Source organism: Lucilia cuprina, chromosome 4 (genome assembly GCF_022045245.1).
Source record: "Lucilia cuprina isolate Lc7/37 chromosome 4, ASM2204524v1, whole genome shotgun sequence".
Lineage (NCBI taxonomy): Eukaryota > Metazoa > Arthropoda > Insecta > Diptera > Calliphoridae > Lucilia > Lucilia cuprina.
The window spans coordinates 15857305-15882404 of NC_060952.1; the positions used below are offsets into that span (position 1 = coordinate 15857305).

Sequence of the window (25100 nt, forward strand, 5' to 3'; positions counted from 1 at the left end):
TAAGTACTTACCTCCAATGACATCACCATGTTAAAATAATGACTTAAAATGCTTACTTTTACCTGGTAATAAAAGTTTTTGCGGGAAACATATTGTCATCCGGAGTCATAGGACTTAGAAATAACTTTTATGAACAAGAAATCTTAAACTTGAAAAAAAGTACAATTTTTAATTAAGAAAGTTCATTTTTCAGTTTATCTCGCATGTCTGATTTAGTATTACTCTAGTATAATAAAAATAAAAAATAAATATAAAGAGCATTGGAGATGGAAAAAAAATACGAGGAGAGAGATAAAGAGAGCAAAAGGACAAAACAGTTAACATGTATGAAGCTAAACTGAACAACAATGCAGATTGTATTATAATGGAGATTGTATTTTAATATAATTTAATACATTTAATCTGACAAACGGGTCTTCAATAAAACATATGATCTTTCTGTGATTAGCAGTCATTAAATATCGACTTGCTAGCAAATATAAAACGAATCCTAAAAGTAGCACTAATTGATTTTTTTTATTTCCAAAAAGAACATAAAATCACTTCTTTGAAATGACTTTAAAGGTAGTGAATTTGGAATCAAATCAAAAGAACATCCGTTCTATGACTATCCTGTTTCAAAATCATCATTTCTTCGTCTACTTCTTTTTTGCTTCTTTTGAAGTCCTCTTTTTGCTGGGTAATATTGGCTCCTATGGACTATAATAGTTTTTTTAGATCTACGAAAATGTTCGAACTTCCCAAAAATGAAATAAATATGTTTTCTTTAGAATGACTTCAGAAGTAGTGAAAAAAGAACATCCCTTCTATGTCTTTTATTAACATTATAAATAAACATTTTATAAATCTCATTATATGTATCTAATTATAATTTTACAATTTATATAAATTTTCCAAAAATTATTTTTCATTATACTAAAATATTTCGTACAATCTACGAAATTTTTCGTATATATAAGCTATAAATTTTTACAGTGTATCTGGCAAGAAAATAAAAAACTTAGTAAGAAAATTTTATAGAATCTTATTTATTTAACACATACACATGTACAAAAATAAAAAGATAAGAGTGTTTTAAACTTAACACAACAATACACCAACAGAAAAATTTTTAGAATAGGTAAATGTGTGTGAAATACCAACACATAGTTAGCAACCGACTTTCTAACTAACACTTCTACATACTAGTATAGAAAATAAGAAAAAGTATTTATTGTATGAACATTATCAGGATATTTTCAAAAGGAATGTTTGGGAGAGAAATCTTATATAAAGAAAATTAAAGCAGATATTTTGTATGTTGGACTATTGGGTGTAATTTTATAAAGTATTTTTCATTTGAAAATTGGTTAGTTAGTAGTTGTGAAATATGTTAATTGGAATTTTAATTGCTGCAAAAATTTATATAATCTCCCAACTAAACACAAAATTTAAAATTTATTGAAATTAAGGAAAAAATTAAACAAGCCAACGATGAAAAAACTTTTTTAATAAATTTTGCTTATTTTCATATTGTACATGAAATTTTCATAAATATAACGAAAAAAGTAATAACGAAGCATAGGTTATTTTAAGTGTTGATACTTACACTAATTTAAATTGGATTAAATATTAAAATCCTTATATCCATAATGTTTTAGACTATTAGTAAGAAAGTTCTTTTAACATTTTCAAAAAATGTTTATCATTTCATTTCTTAAGGCCATGCCAATTATTATGTTCCAAATAAATATTCTCTCAGCTCATTATTTATATGTAAGATCAAACACCAATAATATGCCTTAAAGAAATTAATATTTCCAATAACGAAGTTATTTCCTCTATAGATAAATACATATGTACATACTGCTTCTGTAGCAACTCTATTAAAAACTAATTATTACCTTAGGGATACCTTCCTTCTAAAGTACCAGTTTTTCACATGAATTCGTAAAAAGAGTGAGAGAATGTGTGTATGAACATAAGGGGAATTTTAAATGTCTGCCAGAGGAAAGTGTGGGTGTAAAATGTTAGTTAATTGTAATTCCTACTTTTTTAAGTCGTTTTTTTTTGCATTTCATTTCTCTTTAAGTTTATTAAACAACACCTCCACCTCAGAAAACTATTTGAAATGTGGAAGTGAATGTATGTCTAAGCTTTTTTTTACTTTTTAGTTTTACATCTGCCTTTTATTTTCAAGTTTATATACACTTTCAGTTTTTTTGTACTATTCGTGCTGCTTTGGTGCTGCAAACAATTTGTTAGTTTTGTAAATTTAAGGAAATGAAAAAACTAACCATAGTGCGTGCTAAAATTCCGGAAATTGCCAAGAATAAATACAAAGAACCGAGAAAAGTAAAAAAAAACTACATGAAAAGGTTATTGCTTTTGGCAAATAACAAATGCAAGGGTTGTCTAGAATTAGAAGTTTACTATGTGTTTGCTTGTAAGTGTGTGTAGTTTTTGGTGAAATTGAAATTCCTACAAAGGAATAGATGTAAAAAAGAAATAATATTAAGTAATTTTCCCTTGATATATTTAAGAACATACAAAGTTATATATGTACTCAGTTTGTAAGAAAGTTTGTATGTGTGTATATATATCAGATATATATCCTTGTAAATATCCTTGTAGTAGCAGAGAGCCAAACAAGAAATATTATTATCTATGGGGAATAATCAAAGCAGGGATTGATAAAGAAATGGAGCGAAAATATTTTATTTATCTACTAACAGAACTGTCCAAACCAAGGAGCTACTGAAAGCATAAAATTTGAGAAGGAATCAATATTTTGAATAGGTCCTCTGAGGTCTTCGAGAGTTTGCAAAGAGGAATAGTGCAGGTCAAATTTTAAAGATCTATGACACTAAGGATTGTGCCGTAAATCTCCTCTTTTTTATTAGCACGTTTAAGATATAAACAGTTAAAGTAAAGTTCTAAATGATTGAGCATTGAAACAACTTTATGGACATATTCCCGACACTCCCACGACACGCTCTATGTGTGAGAATAATATCTGAATTTTTGAACAAATACATATATCCAGCAAATTCATTTAATTCTGTTCTCTCTTTAGGAACATCTAAATATTGTTTTCGATGAAAAGGTTTACCTTTTAAGGTCTTCGTACTATGTATGCCTTTGTCATTAATATAATGTCATTAATATAATATAATGAAGCTGAATATTAAAAAGAGGAATTAATCAGAGGAAACTCTGATTATGCAACGAATTAGAGTAGACAATGTGATTGGAATTTTCAAAATTAATCTTCAAAATTTTATATTTTACATAAATAATCATTAATAAATTTTAAACTTAATAATATTTCAATCACTGTAAAAATACCATATTCCAAGAATTAAATCACTTAAAGCTAAAGACAGGTATCACTTGATTTAACTTTAAAAATTGTATTAATATCCTGTGCACATATACATTTAAGCTTAAAGATTGATGTTAATTTTTAAATTTCAACAATTTTTTTAAACATTTTTTGAAATTCTAAACTTTCTTTTGCAAAAACTGAAAACCTTAAAACTGGCTCATATCTTAAAGTTTAATCAAGCAAAAGATAATCTTCAGACTTTTGCTTGTAATTTAAAATTTTTTGTTATTATAATGCTCTAAAAATATTTTCTTTCTTTTTTATTCCTGCAGATTAAATTCGTTTCTTGGTAACCAGTACAGAAAAAAAGTAAACACAAAAGGATGACACTTGAACAGGTCTTAAATTAAACAGAAACAAAAGGCAACAGGAAAGGAACAAAAAAAACAACATGTTCAAAAATAAAATAAATACCAACAAGATGACAACAATTGTAATAAAAAAGTAACATAACAAGAGTTAAAAAATATAAATATAAAAAATAGACAAATACATGGTGACAAATAACACATACATGGTGCTACAAAAAACAACTGAGATTAAAGTGTAAAAAATATTTTAAATAAGTAAAAGTATAAAAAATAAATTCCCACCAGCAGTTGCACAAGGACTTTGCGTAAGGATTCTTTTTGTCATTTTTGTATTTTGGTTACACAAAATTTACGGGATTTTTTTTCAACAGTGTTTGTTTAATATTTCCTGTCTTATTTATTTAAGAAATTGTACTGAAATAAAAGCGAAACCATGATAAAATGTATTTGTTAAATATAAAAGAAAATATTTGTTAGAAATTACTTAAAAAAAAGAACAACAACTGCAAAAAAGGACTTTTCTGTCAACTCCATTACTAAAACAGGAATCTGCTTTACTGTTTTCCATTATATTCTATTAGTTTTTCTTTTGTTTGGTTTGTTTACTGAGTTTTCGTTGTGTTGTTCAACGTTCATCTTTATGTGATGCCCCTAAGGAGTCTAGAGTTGGAGATAGTTTACATTTAGTTCACTTTTACATGATTTGACAACAAAAAGGACATTATATTGTCACAACAGGATAAAAAACAATTACCTCACCTTAGAAAGAAAACTCACACAAAAAACTACAACTCAAAATCATTGAAAAAGAAAAAAATATATATAGAAGAACAAAAATAATAGTTGCAAATAGAAGAAAGTGTGGTAAAGAGGAACTGCAATCATTTTTGGTGATTTTGAGACAAGTGACAACAAAGAGTAATGAGAAGAATAGACAAGGGTGCTGAGACACCCTCATCAACCGCAAGGACTTTAGCAAACAATATGCTGGCACAGGACTCATCTCACAAACCAACAGCTCCAGCAGCAACAACAGTAAAAGCACATCATCAGCAACAACAGCAACAACAAGAACAGTATCACAGTAGTAGTTGTAGCAATAGTAACAAATTACAAACATATCAAGAAAATTTTAACAATGAAAAGTCCTTGAAAGATTCTACAAAAATGTTGCCAACAATAAAAACAACAACGAATAATAAACAGCTACAAATGTCAACTACACAGCAAACAACAAAAGCTGGAACAGCAGCTCTACTCTCAGTGGCAGCACAACAGCAACAAACTAGTCGCCTTGATGGACTTAATCATACAAATAAAAGTCCCTCAAATAAAAACACAGAAAACCTTCAGCAGCAACAACATAATCATCAACAGTTTACTCCTGAAACCTATAAAAAATGTCCTGTAGTAATAAACAGCAAATCTTCCTCAACAATAGCGACAACATCCACAACAAAACAACCTCCTTCATTCCATATAAAATCTCTAACCAGCTCTTCATTCTTTACATCAGCAACATGTCCCCCTACATCCTCATCCAGCAAAGCAGCCGCAACAACAACAAAAACTTCAATATCATTATTAAATTTATTTTTCTACATCATGTGCGTCACATCCTTGGGCTTCTCGTTGTACTGTAATGTACGACAAACGCATACGGACCGCACATTACGACATTTAAGGGAATTCGATGAACGTCTAATGGATATGGAGATGCAATTACAAATGCAACAACAACAATTGCAACATGTTAGCCATACACTGACACAAACTCAAGAGCAACTACGACAAGCAGCCACATACAGCAGAAGCTACAGCAACAACAACAACAATAATGAAGAAGAGGACGATGATGTGGATGACGATGATGATGAAATGGATACTACTGATATGGATTATACCTCTCAAGCACTGAGTGCTGGAGGTAATTTAAATATTTTACATTTGAGAGATGCCAAAGATGTTACACAAGCTGTTCGTTTATTAACACGGCAAGTGGGTGAATTACATCGTCTTAGACGTGATGTTTCCCAATTACAATTGAGTCGTCGACAACAGCATCGTCGTCAGACGGGTCTAGGTGGTGGCGGCAACGGTTCCAGTGGTTCGCATGAACGTTTAGGCGGTGCAGGTGCTGGCGGTAATTTCCAAGATTGTGGTTGTCAACCAGGTGAGTTTGTTAATATAGTTTATATCTCTTTTACTTCATTACTGTTTTTTTGTTTTGTTTATGCAAATTAGTTTTAATAATTGCTGTCGTATTTTATTTCATTAAATGTTTTGCATTTAAGTGGTTTTGAGCCTTTTTGGAGGTGAACTTTAAGGGTTGGTTGGTTAGTTAGTTAGTTAGTCGCAGGATTGTAGGCCGTTATGTTTCGTTGGTTATTGGCCAACAACCAAAAAAAGGTGAACAGCGTAATTGCCAAGACTTTTATTTGAAATAGTTATTTAAAGTGGTTGGATTTGATTTAGGGAAGTAAAAAAAATTCCAATTTAAGCGCTTTTAATGGCAGGTGGAGGATTTTGTGGTAAAAGACTGTTTGTATTTGCTTAACATTTGGCAGACTACTTTGGTAGTTTTTATTTTGTATAAATAACAAATACTAAATGTTCTAGTTGTATTTGACTTGAATTTTAATAAACAATTTAACTAAAGTTTTTGAAAATGTTGCCTTAACATACACTTCAATTTCAAAATCCAACAGTTTCGCTAAAGTCTAAAGATTTCAAACTTTTATCATGTTATTAACATCCCTTAATTTAAAAAAGGAAAATCCAATAAAATTTAAATAATCATTCATCTTACATATAGTATATTCATTCATCATTGTTTATCCTTAAAAACCAAACAATTATCTTTTAAAAGTCTTAAAAATTTCTTTTATAACTTTCTCTATTGCCACACAAACTTTTAATACTAAAATCTTTTCTTTTTTATTTTTATAAAAGAAACCACTCCCATAAAAACTAAATTTTGATAGATTGATATCATGATTATTAAAGAAATATATATAAATTCATTTAAGTGATAATATGGCCATTTTACAAAAATCCCTCAAAATTTAAACATTTTCTGCTTTTATACCACAAAAACCATATACTAAAAGACACGCAAACTGTGGGAGGAGAAACAACTATTCAGTAGCAATACTGGCAAGATGTGAGGATAAGCTGGAGAGAAATACAAATAACAATTTAACCAACAAATGATGCTAACACATGAAACCAGTTGAAAAAAAAGGAATAATTTTGAAACATGAATACTCTAACAGACTTATAGACACAGATGTTCAAAATAATATTTCAAACACATTACATAGAAGTAGATAGATGTGTGTATGTGGCAGTAAGTTGTCGTATGTATATATGGGTGTGTATTAAACAAATGTCCTTTGTAAAGAAATAATCATTATACAAACACACACACTTTCTCGCACTAATTTTTGTTTTGCAGGGATAAAATGTTAGAAATCCGTTTTTATAGAGTATAAAGTATCTACTAAATGTTAAAAGTTTTTTGTTTTATGTGTTAAATTTTTCAGCAAGTCTTTCTTTCATACATTTATATAATCCGCATAGATTATATTATGAGTCGTTGTTTTTTTTTCTCCAGTGTTTGTTTGCTTTCAAAAGTATTATTGTTGTTACTTATTACTTTCAATTCATTACATTTGTGTGTTTCATGTTGTTAATTGTTGGCAAATGTCAACACCATTTGCTTATACACCAACCTCACCCCTCTCGCGCCATTTAGCAGCTTTTCGCAATTTTCCAAAGTAGCAAGTAACTGCAAAAATTGTGTTAATATTCTAATACTTAAAGAGAAAAGTTGTTCATTTTTCTAACTTTTACTTTTTTTGCTTTTGATGTTTTTTTTTTTGGTGTAAATGTGAACATGTTAAGTATTGTTATTATTACTTCTTATACAACAACAACACAAAACAACAATTTATGCATATTTTACACGCAACATGTTGCTAACAATGCTCATTTAAAATGGGAAGGTTGGCTTAGCTAAAGTTGGAAAAGATTTGTATTAAGAAAATTAGCTATTTGGTTGGTTTGAAGTTAACGTAATGCTACTTCTATACCCCACTTCAAAACCTCCCCCGGAGCCTGTTTCCTTCACGAATGTTCCCATTTTGTTGTATTGCAAATCCCGGGGTGTAGTGGTGCTACCAGTACCTCTAGTCTGCCAGAATTATAAACTGGTGATGGTGAAATGTATCCTTGGCCTTTCCTTAGAACCATTTGACATGAGGACCAACCAGAGTACCACATTATCTGGTACTACAGAAGGCCAGTAGCCTGAACGACTGTGTCCTAGTTGGTCAGTTAGTTGAGGTTCCTTCTGAATCACGTAGTGGCTGTAGTTTAAACCGTAATTCGTGGGAAGAGGTGCTTAGTTAAAAATTAATACACGGTGTCAGTGTTAAATAGAACCTGACTCATGACACCTGTCATTCTCCAACGGGGTTACTTTGGCAAGAGATTTGCTAGATTGAGTACATGAGCAAAGTGCTTATACTTGGACCGGCACAGTGATGCGCAAAAATTACACAATGGGGCGGTACTGAGTCGTCAAAGAAGCTCACATAGTGATATTCATTTATTAAAATAAAAGGTTGCCTTTTACATCGAAATCTAAGGAAACATTCCCTAATATGTTTCGCAATAAAATTGTTCACATAAGAGCATAAATTTTCTCTCAAACCAAGTAACAGTAGCTGTGGCAATAACTTTAATAAGTAGCAGTATGTTGAAAGTCCTAATCTAAAAAGTAATCAAAGTTTTGTGGTTCCGGCACAACAAAGAAAAAAACCCCCAAAGAGAAAAAACAACAACAATATACTTTATATACACAAATACACATATATGTTAATATCTATGATCACGTCTTATAACTAAAACAAACATTAGCAAATACTTAGAAAAACAAAAGTTTGTCTGAGTTATTTTTGGGTTCTTTTGTTTATACTTTTTCTGTCTCATTACTTTAGTGGTCATTTTCATTATGTTCTTGTTTAGTTGTTTTTTTTTCTTCTTCCACCTCCCCTCCCTTCCCTTCAAATATTTCCTTTCTAAGCATATTTATAAAAATCTGTAACAGTTTTTCCAATTAATAAAATCTCTAAACAACTATAAATTATTTCTCGAACTCAAATGGGGTTTTATACTATATTGCAGGGAGAGATTTTCATTTCGTATATAATTTACCCTTAAAACAATTAGTTAAAGACTTAAGGTTTTAACTAATTGTATTATATATTTAAGGGTAGAATTTTTGTGTATTTTTTTTACAGAAATTCAGTGAAATGTAACCAAAAATTGTCACCAGGGACCTGTGACACTTGTCGTGTGATTATTTTACCACTAGATATAAAGATATTATGTTGCCTTTTAAAATAATTTAATAAAATCATTTTAAAAACTCTGAAATGGATGATTGTTGTTTAAAAGAAAAACCAAATTTTATTGATTATATTGTCATAGGAATTTGATATTGAATCTTTCAAAAATTTAAATTTTATAGAAAATTTTGCTCTCATTGAGATACATTTTCTATAGAAAATGTTGCTCTCATTGAGATAGAAAATGTTGCTCTCATTGGGATACATTTTCTATAGAAAAAGTTGCTCTCATTGAGATACATTTTCTATAGAAAATGTTACTCTCATTGAGATACATTTTCTATAGAAAATGTTACTCTCATTGAGATACATTTTCTATAGAAAATGTTACTCTCATTGAGATTCATTTTCTATAGAAAATGTTACTCTCATTGAGATACATTTTCTATAGAAAATGTTACTCTCATTGAGATACATTTTCTATAGAAAATGTTACTATCATTGAGATACATTTTCTATAAAAAATGTTACTCTCATTGAGATACATTTTCTATAGAAAATGTTGCTCTCATTGAGATACATTTTCTATAGAAAATGTTGCTATCATTGAGATACATTTTCTATAGAAAATGTTGCTCTCATTGAGATACATTTTCTATAGAAAATGTTGCTCTCATTGAAACATATTTCCTATAGAAAATTTTGCTCCCATTGAGACATATTTTTTGTTTAGAAAATTTGCTTATTGAGACACATTTTTTATACAAAAATGAGCATTTGTTGATATGAGTTTTCTTTAGTAACTTGGTTGTTTATGAGTCAAATTTTCTATAGAAAATTTAGCATTAATTGATGTGAGTTTTCTTATTGAGATAAATTTTTCATATTTATTTTTATTTATTTATTTATTTATTTATTTATTTATATCTATGTATTTATTGATATAAACTCTCTAAAAAAATTTTGCTCTTAAGGAGATGAATTTTCTTTCGAAAATGTTGTCCTCATTAGGATGAATTTTCTATAGAAAATTAATGCTTTCTTTGACATGACTTTTCTATAAAAAATTGTGTTCAATTTAAGATGAATTTTTTTATAATATTTTTTTCTTATTAAGATTAATATTTTACGAAAAATTTTACTCTCCTTGAGAAAATTTTTCTATACATAGTTTTGCTTTCATTTAGACAAAAATTTTACATTTTCGTAGATAAAATTTTTTTAGAAAACTTTGTGTTCAAATCAAGATACATTTTCCATGAAAAATTTTAGTTTTATTGTAATTGAGACAAATTTTTTTCAGTGTTTAAAAAGTAAAACTAGTTAGAAAACGGAAACCTCTATGTGTTATCCTTTCGTATTCTACAAACACCATTTTTAACCAGATTTTTATGAAAGTTGTCCTTAAATAATTATATTTTTTTCTGACTCTTGTCAACTATCGATGCTGGCGAAAGCAATAAAACATTTTCGAAAATAATTTACCAAAACAAACTAAGCACAAACATTTTGTTTTTGTTTTCATGTTACACCAAAATAAATTATTTGCCAAAAAACGTGAAGAAAAAAAATACTTTTGTACCAAAAATTTGGTATTGTTTATGAATGTTGTGCGGAAAATGGAGCAGTTTCAAATGTAGATGTATGTACACGAAATAAATTTATGTTTGTTTATCAAGGAGCAGGGGTAAGTGAAGTATGAACTGCAAGAGTGTGCAGGAAAAGTGTCACAAATGAAGGTGACAAGCCACAATGGTGTGTTACCCAAAACACAAATAATACAACTAGGAGGAGCCAACAAACACACACTCCATCTGGTCTGAAATATAAATGAAATAATGGAATAACAAATTTTTTAAAAATATATTTTATTGCATGCAACATACAACAACCGAACAAACCTGCAACGTTTTACAGCCAAAATCATGCGAGCCATACGTATCAGCTCAATTAAGCCACTATGCCAAGGAAACCCAACTAATATTGTACAGTGTCAACTTTTAAAAATGGTTTTGGTTTAAATGGTAACATAGAGTTTTTTTGTTGGTACATTGCGAGAGATTTTGCTGTATTTACACATAACCAGATGCAAGTTTTTCCTTTTGCGTACATAAATAAATGGCAAACATAACAGAAAACAATAAATGACACTTTTAACACTTAAAGTTAGACATAACAAAAACAAAATTGCAAGGATATAACAATTATATGTACGTCAGATGATAAACGTATTACTATTCAGAAAATAAAATCGGTTGGATATAATTAATAGGATACGTCTTATAGTATATATATTTGGGTTATTGTGTATAATTCTTGATAATGGGCGGCTATTACAAGGAAAAAAACTTTAAAGGAGCTATAACTGAACATCTCTGATATGATCGAAAAATAGTAATAGTTTTCTAGAAAAATAAATATTTTCTTTAAGTGTATTTATTTTGTTTCACTGCAATATGTTACCACTTTTATTTGGTGCCAAAAATGTACATATTTTAAACTTTTTATATTTTTGTTTTTCTAGTTTTGGTTGTGATTCTAACCCTAAAAACTAATTTCGGAATTCTTTCACTAAACATAGATTTTTTGTTGTTTATTTTTAAATTGTGTATCCTTTGTACTGAGATTCGAATACATATTAAGTATAATACTGTCTAGTGTCACAAACAACACAAATATTTTAGTTTTTTTTTCCTTTTCAACAAAAGAAAATTTATAGGATTTTATAGTGGTGTTATTAGAAGGACTTTTGGGTTGGGTTTTAAAATTTAAATGAGTTTTTAAGGGGTTTTTAAATGTTATATATATAAATAATTTACTTACCGTTAACTTTAGACGATTGAGATTTGTTATTAAATCTGAAAATAAAAAAATACCATTAATGATGTTAAAGATAATTAATTAATAAAACAAATTTTCTTTAGAAAATTTTACTCTCTCTCTCATTACTTAAAGAAAACTCTTTACTCAATAAAAATTAAAATAATTTTTTTTATAGAAAATTTAGTTTTAATTCGAAGAGAAACAAACTTTTTACCAATAATATATATAACAAATTTTTATGAGAAAATTTTACTCATTTTCTATAGAAAATTCTTTTTTTATTGAAATGAAATTCAAATTTCCTATAGAAAAGTTTGCTCTTATTGAATTTTCTATAGAAAATTTAGCTCTCACTGTACTTGAGAGACATTTTCTATAGAAAACTCTTTTCTAATTTAAATAAAAGTTAATTTCCTATGGAAGTGTTTGCTCTAATTTTAATTTTAATCTCACATTTTCTATAGACAACTTTTTTCTCATTGAAATGAGATTTAATTTCCTCTAGAAAAGTTTGCTCTTATTGAAATGTAGACAAATTTTCTATAGAAAACTCTCTCCACATTAAAATGAATTTCAATTATCAATTTATAATTTATTTGAGAAAATTTTGATTTTATTGAAACGAAAGTACAAATTCACATTAACAGAATTGTTCTCAAAAGAGAACAATTGTAAACAAACATAAACTCTCTTAGAGAGATTTTCTATAGAAAACTTTTTTGTCATTGAAATGAAGATGAAGAGTAACGTATAATAATGTTGTACGACAAGCACTTTTACGTTGCGCAATATAAAAGGTGATTCATGCCTACAAGTCATCATGATACTTAAATTTTGTCAATCAAATCATTTTTTGAAGGGAACTATGCATGGGGGATTAGGTCAAATGAGCCGATCATTACGAAAATCAGCAGTATCATTATTTATATAAAACTAAGTTTTACTGATTTTTGTAGAAGAACATTTAACATATTTATGAGAGAGACAGACGGATGAACATAGCTAAATCGACTTTACTTTAATATTTTTGGGTGTTACAAAGATCAGCACAAACGTATAATAACTTATCCACTATAGTGGTGTAGGATTTAAAAAATTGTTATCATATTGAAATTGAAACAATTTTTCTTTACTTTCAAAGGAATTTGTTTTAAAAAAATATATTTTAACTTTGCTCTCTTTGAAATAATTTATAGTTGAGATATCGAGGTTTTTTAATGTACAATTTTTTACAATGAAATTGGGACTAGGATATAGAAATTTGCTGACATATTGAAATTAAGAACTCTCTTAATTTCAATATATCAGTAGAATTTGTTTAAAAAAGTATATTTTCTTAAGAAAACTTTGTTCTTTTTAAAATAGTTTATAGTTGAGATATTTAATTTTTTATATAAAATTTTTTAACAATAAAATTGGGACTAAGAATTTTAAAGAAAAATGTGCTATATTAGCACGAAAATCTTTTTTCTATTAAATAACACAATTTTTTACCCATTTTTTTTACCAAATATTTTGAATCAATATTTGTGGAAAATCTTTTTCGTTTGGACCTCAACAGACAGACGGACAGAGCGGACGGACGGTTGCACATGGGTAGATCGTCTTAGAACCTATTATAGACCCAGACGCGTAATAGCAAAACCCAATATAAAACATTCACGATCGCTTATAATAAAATTAAAATAAATTAACATTTTTTATAGTTTTGATAATAAAATTAAATTATTTTGAATAATTAATGTGAAATTAAAAAAAATTGTAGATCTTTCAAATTAATTTGTATATTTACGATCGGATATAGTATAATTTCTCTACATATAACCTATAATTATAAATGACATATTTACGAGTTTGCATGCATTTTTTAGATTTTCTTTTACATCTTTCATTAAATTGTCTCTATAAAATCACACTATCAAACAATTGAAATGCCATTTTAAAAGATGCATCAGCATGCAACTTTTGTCTTAAGCGTATATTGTCTTATTTTTTGTTGTTGTTGTAGTAAAATATGTGACAGTAAAAATGTTGCACTCCCAGCTTTAATGTCTTAACACTGCCGCACTATACCGAATTTTTTTATATACATCCCCACAAACAGCCACCTAAATAGTACCCACGCCAGACATATAGTCACTCACTCATTCTCAGAATTTCAAAATTTTTTTGGGTAAAATCACTGAACAGTTGTTGTGTGTGGAACTATAAATAAAATTCCGCGTACTACTCTCATGCTGACTTTCCGATACGGTTTGTTGTCAGTATGTTTTTTTATTTTGTCATTTTTTTCGGTTTCGCTTGAGCCAAAAATAAAACAAAATCGGAAAGAAAGAAAAATAAATTTGTCATCTGTGGGAAGTGAGTATTAAAGGGGAGAGTTGTAAAAGGTATTGTTGACTCGTGTGATGTCAGTCAGGTTAAGGTAGTCGAGTGAGTATTAGCGTGTGATGTTGATGGTGGGTCAGTAGTAGTAGTATTTGTTTATTTTATTAAAATTTGTTAAAGGCTGAATGGCTTGAAATATTGTTGTTTGACCATGTACAAATTGAATAATGTTTTGTTGGTTGGTAGACAAAATCAGGTCAGATGTGGTAGATCGTTTAGCGTAAAAGAATTAAATTTTAAACGGATTTAAAAATAGAAAAATATATTGCAGGAGAATGACACTCGACTAAATAAACATAAAGTGTCAATCAAATTGAAATAAATAGGAAAGGCTTTCAAACTTATCTATATTGATTATTTTATAATAATGGAACATTATTAAAAACAATAAAAAACTTTACGCTAAAAAAATAAAAATTAAATATCTTTCTTTTATAATTGTATCTTCTCTGATTAAATTTAAACTAAAGAAGAAATATAAAACAAATTTAAGATATTATATAAATGTCTTTAAAAGACATTCACAATAAATCAATTCAGAGATAAAAATTTAATTAAATGCAATTTCATTTGCATTATTTCCAAATAAAATACCAAACAACTCAATAATATTAAAAAGACAAAAAGAACACAATCGTAAATACATAAAGAATAATAAATTATTTATAAATGTACAACAATAATTATTTAAAATATTCTATATGTTTAAGTATTAGTATAGAACTATACATACACGCTTAATGCTCTGTGTGAATCATGAATGCCTGCAGTTTTCGATTTAAATTTATAAATTCTTCAAAAAGCCAAAAACGATAATGATTTTGACCATAACTAATGACATAAAGACAAATAATGATATTAAATTTACATTCGATTCATAATAATGTAATTTTCAAATGCATGAATTATAAACAAATGAGACAATAAAATTTAGTCACAAATTTCCAACAGTTTAATGTTTAAAGAATTGGGCAAAATGATTGGAATAAATTTACAAAAAAGCTGTTTAAATATTTAAGAAAAAAAATAAAAATTTATTATTTTAAGAAATTGTTATATTACTGCTAGAAAAGTTTACACAACTGCCAGATGATTGCTCTTCAAATTTAATATTATATTTGAAAATTATATAGAACATAAATAGAGCATGTCAGATGTGTCAATAGGAAAAGTTTAGAAAGACAAAATTTTTTAATGCTTGCATTAAAAGCAATATATATTTTCTATAGAAAATTTTTCTCTCGTTTAAAGTTTTACAATTGTTGTATAAAAATTTAGCTTATCTTGAGATAGTTCTGCATTTATTTAAATTTTTTAAGAGATTTTTTTTATTTAAGAAAAATGTTTTATTGAAAATTTGGTTCTTATTTAATATTAGGGCCATTTCTCTATAAAAAATTTTTAGTCAAAATAAATAACATTTTGAAATAGAAAACTAAGCTCTCATTGATATAAGTTTTCTGTAAAAAAAACTTAGCTCTCATTGAGATAAGTTTCTATAGAAAATTTCGATCTCATTGAGACACATTTTCAATAGAAACTTTTGCTCCCTTCAGACACATTTTATATTGAAGATTTTGTTTTCATTAAATCTTTTTTTTTCTTGGAAAATGTTCCTCTCATTTTGTATACATTTTGGGATACATTTTGTATTAAAACTTTTGCTCTCATTAATACTATAGAAAATTTGACTCTCTTTGAGACACATTTTCTGTGGAAAATTTTACTCTCATTTTTGATAGAAAATTTTGCTTTAGTTAAGTCACACATTCTATCAAAAATTTAGCAACCATTGAGACACATTTTCAATAGAAAATTTTGCTCTAGTTGAGACACATTTAACTCTCATTGAGAGCTTAATAGAAAATTTTGTTCCCATTGATACACATTTTCTATAGAAAATTTTGCCCTCTTTGAGACACGTTTTTTATAGAAATTTTCGCTACCTTTGAGACACATTTTCTAAAGAAAATTTTGCTTTCATTAAGACGTTATTTTGCTCTCTTTAAAAAAATGTATATAGAAAATTAAAATCAATTTCTACAATTCCGAAAATTTTTTATTACAGAACTTATTAAAAAAAATTTAGACAAATATTTTAAAGAAGATTTTGCACTCATTGAGATACACTTGTTATAGAACATATAATGAGACAACTTTTTCTGCACTCTTTGAAAGTGATAAAAATTTTATTTGCTCTCTTTAAAACTCATGGAAACACGAAAAACGTTTTGCTCTTACATAGGCTGTGATTTAATTTCTTTTAAAAATAGTTTCTCGTTTTAATACAATAAATTGGCAGTAATTACAGTTTTTATAACTTTTCCTTATCTGGTGCTAAAATTTCCTACAGTCCTTCTTTTTACAAAGACCCAAAACATGTTTAAATAAATCAAATCAAATTTTCTTGCAAAAACACAAGTTTAGCCCAACTGCCAAACTTAAGATAAATTAAGGACAGGCCACCATAATAAATGTGGTTTGAAATAAATCTGAGGGTTTACTAGATTACATATATACACATATATTTTAAATTATTATTTCTTTGCTATAAAATATTAAATTTCTATCAGGAAAAACAACTAAGTGCCTACAGAAAAATTCTAAATTAAATCAAATTTTTGAAATGATAAACGATAATGAAGAAAAAACAGAAAATATTATTTATAGAAAATAAATCGAACATAAAAAGTGAAATAGAAATCATGCAGAAATTTCAAACATCCATTATTTCGTATACTAGAAAACAATCATAATACAATCAGGAACATTGGATTTTAAGGATATTTTTCTGAATATATGGATACACATGTATGTGTGTGTTCGTGTATATATGTGTGTGTTTTGCGTTTGTATTAGTTTGGTAAATGACGTTGACTATTTGTAATGTCATGGGTGGCTGAAAATACATATCTGCCATGCATAAATACATTTATGATAGATACAAAATCATGCTCGAACACACATTTGAAATATTTTGCCATATGTTTGTATGTTAGTATATATATGTCGATATATCCTGTGTGTGTCCAGTTCCAATGTTTATTTGTCTATTTGGTCATTGATTCTCTCTATATGAGTTTGATTAAGAGTTTTTAGCTTGTAAATGACAATTTTCATTTTTATATGCTTTTACAGGCATCATTACTAATCGACGAAAGTGGAGAGAATGGAGCGATATACATACATAGATTTGTAGATTTGAGTCTTCAATTTCTGTTTGTAGCTATAAGTAGTTGGTGGCAATTGCATTGTACACTATTTTTTCATTTATTTATGAATTTATGACTCTAGCTAAGGACGATGATAGATTTAATTAGGAAAAGTAGACATTTTTTAACTTTTCTGAAATTTTTTCTTTTTTAAACAATTGTTTGGAAATTTCTCCTTTTTTATAGCTAATTCCCCATTTTCTTCAAAAATTTTATCCCTTTTTTTAAAGAAAATTTTAGGAATATTTTCTTTTATTATTAAAAAATTTTTGAATATCTGTTTTTCTCTTCTTTTTATAAAAAAATTGTAGAAAAATTACAATTGTTTTTATAGAAAGTTTACTTTTCTTTTATTTTAATTTCGTGAATATTTCTCTTTTTTTTGAAAATTCTCCAAAAAGAAATATTTTTTACAGAAAATTTTCTTCTTTTTATACGAAATTATCTAAATTTCTCTTTTATTAAAAAAATATATAAAAATTAGCTTTTTATTATAAAATTTTCATAAAAATTTTTCTATAATTTTGGAAATTTGTTTTATTAAAATTTTTATTGAAATGTTTATTTTAACGAAAATATTTGCTAAATTTGACATTTTTAAAATTTGGGGAAACTTTTTATAGGATTTCTTTTTTATGGAAAAATTATAATTTTTTTTTAAATTTTTCTTTTTCTTCTCTCTTTTTCTTTTTTTCTCTTTTTTATAGAAAATATAAAAATAATATTTTTTTATTACAAAATTTTCTCTTTTCAAAGAAATTTAAAAAAATATGTTTTTTAAAAAAAATTTTTGGACATTTTTATTGTAGTAAAGGCTAATTTTTATAGAAAATTTTCAATAATAAATTAGTTTTTATTAAAAACTTTTCGTAAAATTTTATTTCAGTTAAATGTCCTTTTTTATTACAAAATTTTTGGCAATATAAATTTTAATACAAATTTTTCCTTTGTAATAAAAAATGTTCTAACCGCACTCCTTATTTTCCAAAAACCAAGCTCTATAGAATAATAATAACTTTCCTTAATTTGAGTTTAGCTGTATGGTCATTTTGGAATAGATATAACTAACACTCCAGTCAACAACAAATTACATTATGCACCAAACTGGATATTGAAGATTTCCCTTCATTTATCATGTGTTCATTGAAAAACGATTGAAAAAAATTCTATTAAAATACGATTTATAGGAAATTCCATTGAAATGTCGTATTTTATTTTTAATTCAAATGCATACTGATGATGATAGTGATGGACAACAAGCAAATAGAATAAATGATAAATTTTTAGTTATTTCTTAATTAATGTTATTTTTAAGTGAAAAATGTCACTAACAGATACATATGTATGTAAAAAGAAGTTATTTGGATATTTTAACAAATTAATTAATAGATTTAAAAGGCATTAACAGATTTATAATTCTTGATTACTTGATTATTTCAGGAAATTCTTTCATTGTTTTAGAAATATATTTATTCATTTAAAATAGTTCTAAAAAATATTAGAACTCTCATGTAATTTTCTATAGAGTTACCCATATCGTTTGATCACATCAATACACATTGTATTGTAATTTGTACAAAAGAGAGGGTGTTAAAATCCCTATACATTTACATAATATGACGACAAATATACGAACTAATATAAAAATTTTCAAAACAATAACATTTCTGGAATGAGACAAGAGTTAGAACAATCCAAAACAAAATCCTTGCCTCTGTATTTAACATGTCGTGTATGTGTATTTGTTATGTAAAATATTAAGCAAACTTTTAAACTTTTACATGAAAGTAAAGTTGTAGTATGAAATAGTGTGTTGATGGCTTAAAATATGTCATATTCATGCAACACTAACTAACACTCATGTACATACATACATAAGTTTTGTTGCAAGGCTACACTTTACAACAATGTGTGCACAAACTATAAACTTTTATACTTACACACATATTTAGGATCCTGTTGATGACAATAATGAAATATACAAACAAACATACATAGATTTCTATGACGATATTTTCATACGTACATACATACATACAGTATAAATATGGTAAAAGTGATTATTGAGAGTACAAGACATCAATTATCTACAACTTGCCAGGTTGTGTATGTAAATTCATCTGTAACAAAAAGAGTTCAAATACATATACATACATATGTATTCATTTACATGTAGTTAGTACCTGATGTTATGGATATTTGACTTGTGTAAATGAAACCATGGAAATTTTCAATTATGGTTAAATTGTTCTCCATATACATATCTGGCATAATTTGAAATTTTATTTACAAATAAAACTCAACAAGACCATAAATTAGAGGGAAAGGGAAATGAAAAATAAAATAATCACTGAATACATAATATGAAAATTAGTAAATTTCAGTTAAAAATTTATTTATGAAATATTTATCTTTGGTTTAAATTGATATTTAGCTTAATTTGTTAATTATTTGTATGTTAAATCGAAAACAGTACACGATAAACTTATAAAACAATAATAAGGTTTTGTTTTTGTATATTGTTAATTAATTTTGTATTTATTGTTTTATGAATAACGGTTTTATCATGTTTAACAACTTTAGATTGTAAATTACATTAAGTTAAGGATTTTAATTTATTTTAAAATAAATAAGTTTGACATAAAAAAGCCTTAATTGGTTAAGCTTGGTAAAGCATATTCAGATATAAAAGGTATTTAGCAAGCCAAATAAAACAATAAACAAGTAAGAAGTTATTGTCGGACGAGGCCGACCATATAATACCCTACACCTGTATATGAATAAAATGTGATTTAGTTTTCATAATAAAGCATTTAAGTTGAATTGTACCTTGCCTCAAATATACTAAAGCCATTTATTGTTTAATAAAACTGTGGATATTTAAGGAGAATTTTAATGAGGGCTTTTTAGAGGGGCTAGGGTCAAATGAGGCCCTATAATTATAAAGTTCATCAGGGTCATGAAGAATAGTATAGAACTTGGTTTTGCAGGTTTTGTCGAGATACTAGTATATCAAACATAATTATAAACTTAAAAGTTCTAATTGGCGGGTTCAGTTCTATGGGGCCGAGGTAAAATAACCCATGTTAACTATTTTCAATAAGCTTCGTTTACAGTACCATAAAAGATCATGTGCCAAATTTCATTGAATTATCTCCAAATTTGCGTCCTGTAGTTTGATTACAAGGTTTACAAGGTTCACATGTATGGGGGCTAGGTGAAATAATGGACCGATGTTAATCATTTTTAATAGGCTTCGTCTACGGTATGATTCAAATTATTTCATTCACTTATCTTTAAAATTGCGGCCTGTAGTTTGATTACAAGGTTTACATGGACCGACGGACATATCTAAATCGACTCAGAAAATGAATCTGAGCCGATTGGTATTCTTTTGTATAGGACTAATATTATTGTGCGTTACAAACATCAGCACAAACCCAATATACTTCCCCACTAAAGTGGTGTAGGGTATAACAACTCTTTTTATAAAGACAAATTTTCATTTTCTCGACTATTATCAATGCCCATTGTAATTTACTACCCTGAAATCTATATAAATAAAAACCCCACGATTTTTGAAGATTATAGCTCTAAAGTTCCCATGTATATATACCCTAAATGAAGATTTTTGTATTTGTACTCATATAGAAGGTGCTATAGCTCTAAGAGTTCCCATGATATGTATATATATACTTTGTGCAAAATTTTAAGATTCTAACTGTATGGGGGGTGCCACGCCTCCTTTTTCAATCCGCTTTTTTTTCTAAAAATTCAAGACGATACTAAAGTGGATCCAAGAAATTGAGGACTATTTATTCTAATTTGAGGACTCTTAGCAGTTATAACCGTTTAACAAGTCTACAACCGGTAGGTTAGTTTAAAAATATTAAACATTTCTTTCTTTGCAGTTAGTCCTTGCTTAACACAAATCAAATTAAAGAAAAGCAAAGTATGAGAAAATCGAGTTCACATGGATTTTCTCATACTTTGCTTTTCTTTAATTTGATTTGTGTTAAGTGTTAGCTCATTAACATCATTACAAGTTAGCTGTAAGCAATTTAAATTGTTTTTTGGACATTGCTTTCCAAAGGAATCAAGACACCAAATCCCGAGGAGTAAATTATCTAGTTTATAATTTTGCAGTACACTAATTTTTTGTTCATAGCATAAGAAATTGAATAACTGCAACATAAATTTTGTTAATCTAAGCCATAATATATCTTTCCAATCAACTCTATAACAAATCAGTGACTGTAATTACGTTCGTTGGTTTTTTCTATCCGTTTTGAGGACAAACAACAAAGGGTTAAATAAACCAAGCCTACAATTTGACAATGACAATGATAGACTAAAGGCAGTAGTACTATTCTATGTAGTTTTCTGCTGTTTTTAAAAAAAATTAGACATGTATAAACATGTTTACAACCTGGCAACAGAAATTGACTACAAAATATGACCAGCATTTCTTTTTCAACCATCGTCTAAGCAACACACGACGTGTATTTTTTTTTTTTTGTTGAAAATTGAAAAAAAATGTTGTCTAGTTATGTGTTGAACTACATGTAACAACTACTTGCACATTCAAAAAAGAATCATAGTTTTTCATATTAGCCTGGCTATAACAATGTTTTTCATACGAATGACTGACTAACTGACTTGACTTTTATAACTGATTGTCTACAATTGTCTCTGGTTGTTCGTACATACAAAGTGTATATTGTCAGTTAGTCAGTCAGTTATTCATGCAATGTTGTACCTAGTTTATACTTTTGGTAGTTAGTTACCAATAATTGGGTCTCTTTTGTTATGGTTTTTCCTTTACAATTTTATGCCTACCACTCCTCGAAGCTTAACAAAAATGTGTCTTTCGTTTTTTTATTTTCTTGTTATTGTTCTTTCGAAAATTACACATACTTTTCATTAGCATTTAAGTTAACAATATTTTTTTTCTGCATTAACAAACACCACTACATGCATTTTGTAGAAAAAATTGTATGAAACAAGCCTTAAACGTGCTTTCTATTTTTGAATGAAGTATGTGTTGTATTGCATGCAGGCATAGAAAATTCAAATTTTGAATAGTACTAAGCTATGGATTATAAAACAAATTATGACTGTGACTAGACTACGACGAGACTATAACTAGACTATGACTAGACTATGACTAGACTATGGCTAGACTATGACTAGACTATGACTAGACTATGACTAGACTATGACTAGACTATGACTAGACTATGACTAGACTATGACTAGACTATGACTAGACTATGACTAGACTATGACTAGACTATGACTAGACTATGACTAGACTATGACTAGACTATGACTAGACTATAACTAGACTATGACTAGACTATGACTAGACTATGACTAGACTATGATTAGACAATGACTATATAACTATAAACTATAAAACTATAAAAATCTACTAAATAAAATACTTAATTTTCCATGCCTGCTTTCATACATTTTTCATATAAATACTATTGTGTTTATAAAATTCGTTTTCGGTTGCCTTACATTTAAATTGGTAACAACTACAAGAACAACACATTTATACGTTAACCACATCATGTCCAACATGCAGTCGTACACATACCAAAACAACGACAGACAGACCTGCCAACAGACAAAAAGTCATATGTATAGACAGACTGTCTGTCGTTCAATGTGATGGACAGACTTTTATTTAGGAATATTGCAATTCGTTGCACATTTTCAATGTTTTTTATGCTTTACTTCTTCTCTTTTGTAACTTCTTTGCATTTTATTATTTTTTTTTTTGCAACATGTGATTACAAACATGTTGATGGAGGCCAGTAAATGACAGTTTCATGTGTTGAAAAGAAGGAAGAGAATGCAAAAAAAATAAAATCAAAACAAAAATATTAAAAAGACACAAATTTTACCGTTTTTTGAACTTTGTACTGTGTAAAAGTACAGGAAAAGAAAAATATCTAAGCTTATAGTATAAAATGCATAAAGGATGTGGACAAGTTTTGCGATCAGTAATTTTATAGGATTAATATATAACGAGTTTATAATTTTAGAAGGATCCAGCGAAATCTTTACTTACTCGGTAAGTAGGCAAGTATTGGAACATAATGTAAGTAGTTAGTTCTTGGGTGAATAACTACTTTTTTTGTTTGACGATGATCAAAATGTAACTGGTTACATTTATGGTTACCCGACATTTCCGAATTTAAAAAGGGCTTTACAGTCCTTTAACTAATTATTTTATCATGCCATCTTGAATGGTTTTTTCAGAAATGTATTTGAATTTTTACACGACTTGGGTGGCACGAATTCCTTATATACACTATTGACTATTTTCTACAAATCTTAATAAAACAAATAAATTAATGTTATTTATAATGCCCACTCATTACCAAGTAATGTATGAAATAAATAATTAATAAATAATTCGAAAAATAATTTTAATGAGAAAAAATTTTGTTAATTTCCATTTGAAATATATTCCTTTTATATATAATTTTCCTATGATTAATATTATATAGAAAATATTTTTATAATTTCTTTTATTTATAAAGAATTTTTGATAAATTTATGATAGTTTTTCATTAACGTTACAAATTAATCCTCTATAAAGAATTAAGTATTTAAACAAAAATATGTCGTTTCATTATGTTATAGCTATTTATTATTGAGGGATAAGCCCAATTTTTTTCTTTTGTCTTTCTTAATCATTTAATTATTGATTCTTAGGACTCTGTCTCTCCACTTCCAATGCCATTTACGAAAGAAAATTTCCTTTCAATGATTTCATTCCAATACAAAAGCAAATAAACCATGTAAAGAATAAAATAAAAAGAAGTGAAAAAAATAAATAATGATGACAGTTTTCATTATTAATTTCATCACTAATTAATGATAATTTGTTTTCGTGTTTTAACCACAACACAAGAAATCTGCTTGTCGCTGCTACGACAACAACTTGCCACAAATTTAATGATGAATCAACTTCTGCTGAGGTTGCTGTGGCTATTGATAGGATAGTAAAGATGATGACGTTGTTGTTGGCGATGATGATGTTGTGTTGCTGATAAAAAAGAGTGTGACATTTGAGTGGAAGGGGGGATATAAGTAAATGATGAATTGTGTTTATTGGCCAGCTATTAGGAAACATTTAAGTCTTAACAGGGCGTAACCCCAAGCATATACAAAATATACAAACAGTAGTAAAAAAATAAATAACACACACTAAAAGGCGACAAATCGTACAAAGGCACGCGATATATTTCTCTTTTATTTTGTAGGAGATTTCATTTTAATTTTGTTGTTGTTTGGCTCCCTACAAGATAAACAACATGCAACCTAAATTAAGCACTATTATCATACATTAAATTCTACAAAAAAAAAAAAAAAAATCCCCCAAATTACAACAGAAATATAAAAAGAATATAAAAAAATATTTATTAACTTAATGAAAAAATTCTTAAAATAACAAAGAATTAACACGTGCCTTTAATAATTTTCATATAAATTTATTAGTTAAAAAAATATTTGTGAACGTATTTGTACTCAAAGGGAATATTTAAACTTATTTATATTTTTTTTTTAAATTTTCTTTGATTTTTTAGTTTTTTTTTTCTTTTTTATAGATGTTTAGTGATTGCTT

At 27.5% G+C, this 25100-nt stretch overlaps 1 protein-coding gene across 13 annotated transcripts in view; it reads left to right on the forward strand.

Moving 5' to 3' along the window:
- Positions 1-25100, forward strand: part of LOC111690760 (collagen alpha chain CG42342) — a 213118-nt gene that overhangs the window by 38348 nt on the left and 149670 nt on the right. For all 13 annotated transcript variants that reach the window (XM_046948672.1, XM_046948671.1, XM_046948666.1 and 10 more), the window contains exon 2: positions 3640-5851. In XM_046948672.1, coding sequence (XP_046804628.1) covers positions 4600-5851 — 1252 coding nt within the window. In that variant the 5' untranslated portion in view covers positions 3640-4599. The remainder of the gene's footprint in view (positions 1-3639; positions 5852-25100) is intronic.